Source organism: Neospora caninum, chromosome IX, assembly GCF_000208865.1.
Source record: "Neospora caninum Liverpool complete genome, chromosome IX".
Taxonomy (NCBI): domain Eukaryota; phylum Apicomplexa; class Conoidasida; order Eucoccidiorida; family Sarcocystidae; genus Neospora; species Neospora caninum.
In genome coordinates this window covers 2103848-2115041 of record NC_018390.1, presented here as the reverse complement: position 1 = coordinate 2115041, position 11194 = coordinate 2103848, and the positions used below count along the sequence as shown (strand labels likewise).

Here is an 11194-nt window from a genome sequence, read left to right as displayed (position 1 = left end):
GCGCGCGGGGGAGGGCAGGCAAGGCTTCAATCATCCAGACCGAAACGCCCGACAGGGTGTTTGAGTCCGAGACATCACACACTTTTTGACTGTGCCCCTGCTCCAACAGCAGCGCGAAGAACGGAAATACGCCCTGGCAACTGCACCTTTGCTACAGGAGAGTGCAAGGCACGCACACTCGCAGCGGGTTCACTGCTAGCCAGTGTGTTCATTTAGATATCTCTTTAATCAAAACAAACAGCAGAATGCCACAGAGGTTGACATTTCCCAAGCTTGTCTCCTTCCAGTTTCTCGTGTCGTGCAGGCGGCATCCTCTCTTTATTTCTTCAGTGGTTGCCAAGTGTCCCCCGCAAATTCCGACAAATGCTGTTGGCAGAATCAGATCTTTGTCAGGATATCAGTGTGAGTTTCAACTCCGCTTCTGCTCTTGCATCCACTAGCTCTCTACCATACGCAAGACGTATCTACCCAGCCGGCATTGTGCTCTCTCCAAGCACTAAACGTGCCCCAAACGACACCAGCAGCGCTCCGAGAAATACGTGTTTCCTTGTGCCTCAAAATATGTCTGCAAAATGTTCGCAATGTGCCAAAACTGACCCGTACGAAGTTGCATCCCGCTCCAATGCTGTGAAGAGTAAAATTTCAAGCACTTAAGGGTCGTCCTTCACAAGAACCCTCGGTGCAACGGCTTCTGTCTTGTCGGCAGGATCGCTGAACATTCCCCTTTCCTGTGATAAAAGGGATCGGGAACCACACGCGTTGCCTGCTCGGTCCTTCGAAAGAGCCTGCTCCGCATTCCACGTTAACACGTACCGATAGAGGGTTTCTCTTCGTTGCGGTGTTAGAGGCAAGCACGAGTCAACAGACTGGCAAAGAGCGGGCTTTAGTCAACTTGCTTCGGTGAACCAGAGAACAGTAAAATCATGGCAAAGGCAGCGCACTAAAGAGAAAAATACGACGCAAGCCTTACTGCGTCCCCACACCCTCAACCTTCGCACGCTTCTTAGAAATCCCTCCTCTGGCTTGTGCCTTCAGGGAAGTACTTTGTTTAGTCGCACCGACTTTTCTTCCGGAGTGATTTTGACCTTTGCTAACTAACCTTTCCGCGGATCCCGTCCCTCCACCGATATCCTCTGTGGCCGCACGACTAGGAATATCGTTGGACGAATCATTGGATGTTGACTGGCTTCTCTCCCCCTTGACGTTTGCGGTCTGCTGCGCCCGCTTCGCCTTGGCCGGACCTGCTGCTGTTTCGGCTGCCGCTGAGCTCGCACTACTCTCACTCCTAGAGGCGACGCCTGGAGGGTTCGGCGCCTTGGGTTTTCCTCCGACGGCAGTGTTCCGAGCAGAAGATTTCTTTTTCGACTCCGAATTCGGAATTGCCTTGTCCTGCCCTGATTTATGTCCTCGTTCCCTCTTGGGCGGCGGCGCTGAGCCGTTGCGGTTAGTCGCCTGCGAATACGCAACGGGAAGATACGAACAGTGATCACTTCATCACGCAAAAACGTTTTAACGACGATGTCAAAATAGCACCACACCTCCATGCTGACACGCCTACACACGGTCGCGGGCACCGCGTGGACAGTTGGTAATGAAGCTAGCAATCTGCGCAGAAGAGGCAGGCCTCCCTAGAGGCACTTGCAAACTGAGTTTAAAGGGAGTACGGAAAGACGCTATACGAGGAGGGTCTCCATGCTGGCGTCAAGAAACAAACCTACCTTCGTGTTCGGCTTGTTCATTTCTGTCTTATCATCCTCCGGGAAAGTCATCAGCTGATCCATGCATTCTGGAGTCCAGTGCTCTTTATCCCACACCTGAGAAGCAGCCAGTTAAAAGGATCAGGACCGAATCCTCTAAGGTGGCATATTGGGCCAGTCTCCCCATCGAAGCACTCTATCTTTCCTGCCGCTACCGCGTTACTTTAACCCGTGTCACCGATACGCTCGGTGGAGCTGACGCACTGCTCACTTTGACGAAAGGGTTGTGCTTGCGTCGATCCTTTTGCACACGCTCTGGCTTCTTGTTCGACAGCTTCTTAAACTTTGCCACGAAAAAGCCGTCAAAATTGTTCACGTGCGGGTAGAAGCGCCGGGTGTACAACGGGATCGAGTGGTGGAATTGCCGGCCGCGGAATCCGGAGAGTCCAGGCACGCCGATATCGACGCCTGGTACAACCACAGAAAAGATCACCGCAGCACTTGGTGGTGAGTCTCGCGATTGAAACCAATGGGCTCGAATGTGTGCCCCCGGGTGCTAGGCAGAAACCACGGAGAGACATATCGAACGGCACGTGGCGATTCGCTCAACCAAACAAATACTGGGTGGAAACATGTGCAGACGCTAACGGCTTTCCTCGAGCCAGAGCGAGTCGGCGACAAGAGCGGTAAGGACAAGGTCACCTGGAAGACGACCTGGAATATGTCTAAAATGGTGGTCGGATGCGGTACCAGCGAGACGTACCGAGAGGAACGAGTTTCACCTTTCTTGCCGTCAAAATGTAGTCCACAACTTGTTCGTTTTCTTCAACTGAAATACTGAGGACAAAGGCACACATGCACACTGCCAATGCTCCTCTTGACCTCAAAAACTTCAGAAGCCCCTCGCCGCTTGCACTACGTGCCTGGCACCTACAGGACCACTCCACAATGCGATCCGCGGAACTGGGAAGCAACTGTCTTCATCAGACAATGGTTCCTGCACATAAACGTCGACCACTGTCGCCCAGTGGCTGCCCCCTCTCCCCCCCGCTCCCGCCCCCGCCCCCCCGGTCCCTGACTCTCCAAGCGATCGACAGTCGAGTGCTTCGCGTGCGCCAGGTTTCCTGCCTGTGAACGATTAGTTCACATTTTCATGAATCTCACGACACAGGCTTGCCAGCCGAACAATTTTGTTCTCTAGCACGGGTGATGGGTGAGTTTTGGGGCCGCGAAGACTGCACCGATCAGGTTATTTCGTGTGGACGCTCACCTGCACGTGGAGTACACAATGTAGCCTCCCGTTGGGGAGTCCGCATTGACGGCGTCTACGGCCGCACACAGAAGCTGCTTCTGCAGTTTGGAATGTTCCGCGAAGTCTTCCGGTTTTCTCTTCACCTTCAGATAGACACACGCGGGACAGTCGCAAGCAGAAAAGATTGCCTCTGGCACACTTCAAGGACACACGTCCTGCGGCGCCGTTGACCCGTCGCGCCTTCCGATCAGCACAGAACTCGCTGGCCGGACGTCCTCCACCGCGTTTCTTTTTACCGCCAAGAATATCACCCATCCTTACCTTGATAGAGGGATCTCTCGCGATGATGCCACTTCCCGTGCACGGTGCATCCAATAGGGCACGGTCCATAGGAGGCAAAATGGTCGGCAGAGTGCGGCCATCCACACAACTGACGATGCAGTTGGTCACACCAAGCCTGCAAGTGAAATGTTACCACAAACGCACCAACACGACAGTTTGCCTCCCGGAGAGGTTCACGACGCAAGCACCGAACGTTCAGATATCAGGCGATCAGATCCGCCGCACACGGTGAAGAGGCGAAGAAGAGGCCGACCGGAAGCATGGAACTGCTGTCGGCTTTGGACGCCATCATGGAATATACGGTGATCCCCGGCGAGCTCCCGCGTTTCCACGCCACTGGCATATTTATTTGTTATATCCTTGCCTGTCCGTACCTATGCAGATTGGCCATGAGGGACGTGCATCGCTCTTTTTTTGCGTCATTTGCAAAGAGGATACCTTCGTTCTTGAGCAGCTGCGCAATGTACGTAGTCTTGCCACCTGGAGCGGCTGCCATGTCCACGACCTTTTCACCTGCCAACAAAACATGCACACAGATACGGCACCAGTCTGTGAACAGCTGCACGATGAAAAGTGATTCATCCAATTCCCACTTCTTACACCGCTACCCAGCCAGGCCTGGACGATCACAACCGTTACAACTCACCTGGTTGAGGAGCAAGAGCCATCACGGGAATTAGGGAGGCAGCCGATTGCAGCATGTAATGCCCGGCCAAGTACTCGGGAGTAGCGCCAACAGGGACTGAGGACTCGTATACTTTAAGTCCAACTTTCGTCCAGTCGCCAAGGGGATCAACATTGCACCCACGCGCAATCAGCGCAGCTGCCAGGTCGCGACTGACAATGTGTACGCAAGAAGAAAGCATATGATACGTTAATTTGTGTACAGGAGTTCCGAAGAGAAGGAAGAGTTCTCAAGGGGATCTGTGTTTAAAAAATATGTATTGGCGGGCTCTCATATGGACCCCCGCGCACTACTTCTCCCTTGAACTGTCACGACTACTAAGCGACTAGTATCCACGCAGACGGGAGTTTCACTACTGAGGCCCTCTCCATCCTGAGATGACACTACCACTGGTGGATCGGTTTGTCTGTTGATAGAATGCCAGCAACTGATCATTCTACTAACTGCCCGGAGAGATTCAACAACTTCTATGACCCCCAGTATTACCGTCTGGTCTTTAACGAATTCGTTCGCAGCGTCATAGGGCGGTTTTCCTCGTTCGCTTCGAAGAAAGCATACGCCTCCTGGGGTTTGAAAAGCTGCAAACGTGAAAGGACAAAAAACGAGAAAAGATTGTGTCTAGTGCCACGTCAGCGGCCGTGCATGTTGAGACACTTCACGTCGCGTTGCAACGAGTAACCGGGTGCCACAAACCCGCTGAGTGGTAACAAAACAGTCGGTCTTTTCACAGTGGCGCCACTTGGCTTTACCATTGCAGGGGCATGCACCTTGAGGACGAAAGACACAACGTTTAACCTATCGCACACTGGCATCCCGACATGCAGAATAAATCTGGTTTCAACAAGAGAAACCACCACTCTTTTGCATGGCCCGGTATAATCACAGATGCTAGCGATGAAGGGGGCATACCTTGGCCCCCCCGCAAGTGTTGGGCTGTACCGCGCTACACTCGCCAGACGATTCTCACCGAAAAGCACACTATGAGGTTACCCCGTTCCGTCCGAGCAAAGGTTTACGCATACAGGGGATTGCTACATTCTAGCGCGAAACCAAAACGCAGCACCACGCAAGTACTCGAGTTCCATTGACGCAGACTGCTCGCCCACTCTGACGTAGCCTGCTTCGCTATACCTGAAGAAAATATTCCACGAGCTCCGGTCGATACTGATAGTAAGTAACAATGTCCGCAGCCAACTTGTCCATCAGCTGTCGCCGCGTGACAACTCCTCCATCGGCATCTGTATCCTTAGATCGCTGATTCCCCAGGTTTTTTCGCCGTTTGTTTTCTTGCGAGACTCGAAACTGGACAAAGTTCGCGAGACTGTGAAGCGTCTCTCCCATGCGCTGTTTGACGGCGGCCAGATCCATTGAAGACGGGTCCAGAACAACTCCACCAGAAAGACTGAGGCCTGCTCCTGGTTTCCCGCCACGGCCTGCGATGGGGAAGGAAGCCGCATTCACAGAGGGAAAATGTGCCGAGGGAAAAAGACAATGCCACCAGTAAGCATGACATTCACTGAGCTCGACAAGCGCATCGATCGGATGGGTTGTCAACATAACTGCTGGAACAAACCTTCTTGGCAGCGACCACCTCCTCTGGGAGTATCGTTCGCGGGGTTGTTAGGCTCACTCTCTGGTTCATCTTCGTCATCATCGTCCTCGCTGCCGGCGGCAAACCTTTTCCGTTTCCTCTTTAACACTGGATCCTGCTGGCGCTCTTCATCTTCGTCTCCCTCAGACGAAGTACTGTTCTCTTCCTCTTCCGAATCGCTTCCGAATCCCTGAGAACAACAGCGTGCGATTTTTTTACGGATCAGAAGTGGGCAACACTGGGTGGACAGTGCACCACGAGGCGCTCCTGTATGTTCACTTAGAGACTTCGTTCGGCAGTGTCGAAACGACTGGCACTTTTAAACGACATTGCGGTCGCGATGACTCCGCCTGAACACACTGCGGGTGAACACGCCCGTCGAGTTTCCTTATCTGGCATCACACGCGGAGCGAATTTATCTTTGTCCTCTGTCAGCTCACGATGACACTGCGAACGGATGAACAGAGAATCTGGTTGGAGTGAAAGGGTTTTTTATAGTACGAGCAAGAAACAAGACATCGTGGAGCTGTCGAGTATGGAAAACAGGACGTCTTAAGTGATTTTGACTATCATCTTCGGCCACGTTCTGCAAATGAAGGTTGTTACAGCAGACCTTGCATGACGAAACACGCAGAGCAACTGTGAACATGCAGTGGCCCCATCACTGAATCTTACCTCCGAAAATCGCTGATCGAGCTCAGGTTCATCTTCATCTTCCGACGATTCACTCAGCAGAAATTTGCCTCCGTCCTGAGGCCCTTCGTCCTGATCACTGCCTTCATGGCTTGAGTTCATCTCTAGATTGAGTTCATCTTCGCTTTCGTTGTCCAGTGTCGAGTCTCTGCTTTCTGCATTTTCCGCCGAGCCGGTGTCAGCAGCCCTCCGCCTTCCAGTTGGCTGCGTTTTCCGCGATACGTTGGCCGAGGTACTCGTCCTCCCGATCTCGGGCACTTGCCTCCGCTTGTGGGCCTTTAGGTCTGCCACATTCTGGTTCTGAAGGGTTTTGGTCGGCAACGTTTCGCGTCCCTGCTTCGCTGGTTTTCCATCGAGCAGCCCTCCCTTCTGTTCCAGCTGCCGCGAAGCGGTTTTCTGTTTCATGTTGCCCTTACGATGAGGGAGAGTTCATCTGACGGGGGGGGGGGCGGGGAAAAGTTGACGCTCGTACACTGCCGGGTGACCGCTCACCTCACCAGCCTCGAGCACACATGCCGACACGCGTATGGCAGGATTTCGATCACGTGTATTTTCAAGAATGCGCAAAATCCAGTTGAATCGAATGGGCCACTGACGACCAGCGAGCATGCAACGAAAGCGGCAACCTCAATTCGTCGGTGCATGCCTTTCGATGAGTATTTGATCTTGTTGCGGGCGTCACTACACAAAACCAGCCTTATCAAAGAAATACAAAATGACATTGTATTACGCTGCTTAAAGATATTTTGCATGATATCGCGAAGGGATTTTCTTTGAGGCGCCTCCCCACAAGCCGATGATGACCGATCCCTCTTTCCGTGTTCGCTGCTCGTCACTCTGCGGCGGCCTGGTCGACATGTCGTTTGAAAGCCTAAGCGCGCCAGCATTCCGTTTGGCGCCTAACCAGTGATATTGTCTACTTGCCTACTGTTCCCGGTCTCTGCATAGATACTGCTTATATAATTTGGTGGGATAGCATCCTGCTGCACTTGTTGCCGTCTGCTGGATTCCGCGGCCACATTTCAAGCAATATGGCACACTGGAGTTCGCGGCAGCCGCTGAGGGACATCGGCCGTTGGGACTCCCCTAAAACATAATTGAAAGCGCTGTTGGTAGCTGAATTCCAGAAGCGGACTCTCCAAATTTTCAAGCGAGTTATAGACATGCGGGCAGGATTTGGCAGAACTTGCCGAGCCGCGCAACAGCGGTAGCTGACATCAGTGTAGGTGCCTGCATTCCTCGCGGACTGGGTTAACTCGTCCAGCAGCCGGCACGCATAAAGTACAGACGCGAATCGGCGGTATATGCTAAGCTATAAACGTCTTGTGATTCCTCATGTTACACTCCACACGATGAACCAACCCTTTACCGGTCCGGTGTCTGTACACGGCGGGTTACCTGCGGTCAGTACAGGCATTACTACCCAACTCCACTTCCTGATCCGGTTGAATTTGTGTTGCATATTCCAAGTATTCCGCTTATGAGGACGCCACTTCAAGCGTTGGCGAACGAAACACTACACTGACACCAATATGGATGAGTCCTGCTGTGTTGTTGACAGTTGCGGCACTGCTAGTTCAACGCCTGAGCAGAAGACGAACAACACCATTTTCGAGGCGAATAGAGGGGCTCAGCTCTGTTGTGAATTGTGCATAAAAGACGAATGTTTTGTTGATGCAGAGGAGATTCGCCGACAGGGCTATGCTTGGCTGGCTTCATCAGGCTTTACGATTGCCTTGGGACGCCACGATCCTAATCTCGTCGAAAACGCCATATTGTCCCGAACATGCAGAGCAATAAATGTAGAATATGCTCTTCCAGATGTGGAATCTGTGGGCACCCGTGGAGGAGTTTTCCCTCTGCCCGAGACATCTGTGTCAGCCAGATCATCGTGCATGGATGAGTCACCAATCATCGTCCCATTGATAGAGGCTGCAGTCCAAGTGGTCGTCTATTACCTCTCTTCAGAGAGGCCAGAAACCGAAATGCAAGACGACGGGCAAGAGGAAGCGGTTCCTGCGTGTCAGCACTGGCCCTTGCCGAATGCGGATTTTCATGGACTGTGGGATAGTCTTCATTACGACACCAACGTGAAAAAAACCCTGCTGCAATACGCTTCTTCTGCCATGTTATTCTCCGACCACAAAGTGAATGACAAGGTGAATCCATCACCGTCGACCGTGTGCAGTGAATTAGTGCCATGGAATTCGTTGCAGCTAATTAACTGGAACAGACTCCTGCTACTCCATGGCCCTCCTGGCACAGGTGAGCAAGTTTATTCATGCATCTTTCATGCTGGCGGAACTACCACCGATTATCGTAGGCAAAACGTCGCTGTGTAGAGCGCTGGCACAAAAGCTGTCTATCAGAATGAGCGACAGATACCTCAGCAGCCAACTTCTTGAAATCAATGCTCACTCACTCTTCTCACGATGGTTCAGCGAGTCCGGAAAACTCGTCCTAAAGCTGTTCACCACAATAAAGGACTTACTGGACGATGAATCGTGCTTTGTGTGTATTCTCATCGACGAAGTGGAATCACTCAGTACTGCCAGGCGAGCTGCGCTAGCAGGCAATGAACCTTCAGACGCCGTGCGGGTAGTGAACGCTCTGCTGACCCAGATTGATGTTCTGAAGTCATACTCAAATGTAATGGTACTAACGACGTCTAACGTTCCAGGTACGCAACCGGATAGCCTTGCCTTTCTGGAGAACCTCTCAATCCCCTCTGGGGGCTCGGGTCATTCCAGAGGCGGTAGATCCAGCTTTTATGGACCGGGTTGACCTGAAGCAGTTTATCCCAACACCGAGCGAGCGTTCCCGCTATGATATTCTTAGAGAATGCGTTCAAGAAATGGTAACACAGTCAGGTTCAATACGCGAGCCGAACAGCGAACACATGTGAATGCCGCTTCAGATGCGCAGAAACCTCATTCAGCCCCACATTCAGATTCCTTCGTTTTTGTCCGCTTGTGGAGCTTTAGATGAGGCGGTAAGGGGGTGCGCCCAAACATCGAAGAGAGGCTCCTGAAGAAAATCATTTATAGTCAACGAGTAACCTTTTGAACACGGAATTCCGGTATGCTCAGAGGTTTAACCAGTTCGAGGCTTCCACTCGTCGCAGCTGTTAGTTCCATTCAGGGTCTCAACGGAGCTGCTCCAGATAGCCAAGCAATGCACAGATTTCTCTGGCCGCACATTACGGAAACTCCCGTTTCTGGCCTTTGGACCTTTCGCATTCCAAGTAAGGTTTACGTCCTCTCTCAGATCTTGAACAAACATCAGACCAAAACCCATGGTGATTGCTCGACGGTGTCAGATTTCTTTTAACGACAATGGGCCACCAGCTGGACTGCCGGGGAAGCAACGGATTCCAAGCGTCTTTGATTATCTGCATGAACTAGCTTGTTCAGTGAGATCAGAGAAAGCTGCCCGCACTCATGTGTCAAGTGGAACCAACTTGTTCCCGTGAAACGGAAGCATTCACTCCCTTGCAACACATTTGCGGAGGACCGGGGAAAAAACAGTTCGCCCACACCCTAGCCAAACCGTACCTATACACCAGCCAGACGTGTGTATTCACACCGTCGTACAGTAGCAACGTATTAGCTGTAATTCAGGCGCTGCGTGTCTGCATATCATATCAAACATCCGAAACCTCAAAAGCTATTATGGTGGGGGCAGCCGGGAATCCTGACTAACAGAGGCAACACCGTGTGGCAGACGTGGCCCGTTCTTCACAAAACCAAATGAGGTGTACCCCTGGGAGAGAACTGCTGAATTCGTAATAATGGCATCACTGCTCCCACGGAAGATTCATGTTGCACATCAAGGAATGACAGCCAGTCATCCTCCCTGTTTGGAATGGGTTGATCTGGTCAAGCAGATCGTCGTAGCGTGTTAGCAGCGTTGCCCCTGTCTTGGAGGAAAGCTGCCGCAGGACTGTTCAGTTCAATCTTACACCGGGTATTTCGCCGAGGTGACGCTGCTAATCTCTTCCGTAAAGTTCTCTCAAGTGCATCACGAAGGCATAAAATCATTCGACCCACGAAGGCCTGCGGCTGGTGTCAGCGTAGGACCAACTGATAACCTTAAGCGTGCTAGATTTCCATTACAACGGAATATACGCATGTAGATTTAGCATTTTGACGGCACTATTCTATGACAAGTACTTCACTGTTTTGAGAGTGGGTCATGCCAATATCGGTACAGACGTCAGTCAGACGAGGATGCCTGAATTTTGGACACGTGGCGGCCGCACACGTGCACCACGGTATGGGTTACTTCTACCAACTGGTTATAGCTTCCGGCATTTCAAAAGATACAGCAACTTGTGCCTCGTTGACGTCATGCAAACCTCATGAGTAATTCTTCATTTCTTCCTAATTTCGTTGTTTTCTCCATGCTATCTGTCCGGTGGAATGGCGCTGGTATCATACGGGAGTGGTAAGAGAGTGTACCGGTTACCCCAGTTCCCATATGGTCACTCCTCAAGCTGTTCATCAGTAGCCGTTTTGCTAACCAGCTGATAATGAATGTTGGGTGGCGGGCCCAGTCGAATGAAGTGAGGTGGTTCAAAGGAGGCTCTAACCCCTGGTTAGCCCCAGTCAACCAGTGGCAAGCTCGGACGCAAAATGAGACAACCATATCTTTGCCTAGCAACCGATCGAGAAGGCGACTAAGCGGACACACTGGAGTTATGCGCATTCCAAGTGTGTGGGGCAACTGATCGCTTTCTCGGAGGGTACTGCTTAAGTGATGCGACATTAAAACGATGTGCTAGCAGTAGCGGTGAAACTGTAGAAAACTGCCGTATCTGTATTCAATTCGAACTTTGCAGGGGATGGCGAAGCCAATCTACTATGTACATCCGCTTATGGAATTCACAAGAGTGTCCATTGGTCTCGGAACCACGCTACCACAACAGAACTTGG

General features: G+C 51.8%; 2 protein-coding genes across 2 annotated transcripts; one reads left to right on the top strand and one right to left on the bottom strand.

Moving 5' to 3' along the window:
* Positions 1–966: 966 nt before the first annotated feature.
* On the bottom strand, positions 967–6665 carry NCLIV_041000 (ribosomal RNA small subunit methyltransferase F (RRNA(Cytosine-C)), related; the record flags this gene model as incomplete). The annotated part of the gene is made up of 12 exons (XM_003881009.1): positions 967–1452; positions 1719–1814; positions 1969–2165; positions 2461–2534; positions 2968–3092; positions 3271–3406; positions 3666–3804; positions 3938–4128; positions 4463–4554; positions 5108–5409; positions 5607–5757; positions 6243–6665. 12 exons carry the CDS (start codon positions 6663–6665, stop codon positions 967–969), a joined length of 2412 nt encoding a protein of 803 aa, XP_003881058.1.
* Positions 6666–7792: 1127 nt separating this feature from the next.
* On the top strand, positions 7793–9732 carry NCLIV_040990 (cell division cycle protein, related; the record flags this gene model as incomplete). The annotated part of the gene is made up of 8 exons (XM_003881008.1): positions 7793–8419; positions 8477–8525; positions 8584–8940; positions 9011–9117; positions 9178–9252; positions 9308–9339; positions 9402–9504; positions 9580–9732. The coding sequence occupies 8 exons, from the start codon at positions 7793–7795 to the stop codon at positions 9730–9732; spliced, it is 1503 nt and encodes a 500-aa protein (XP_003881057.1).
* Between the last annotated feature and the right edge of the window lie 1462 nt (positions 9733–11194).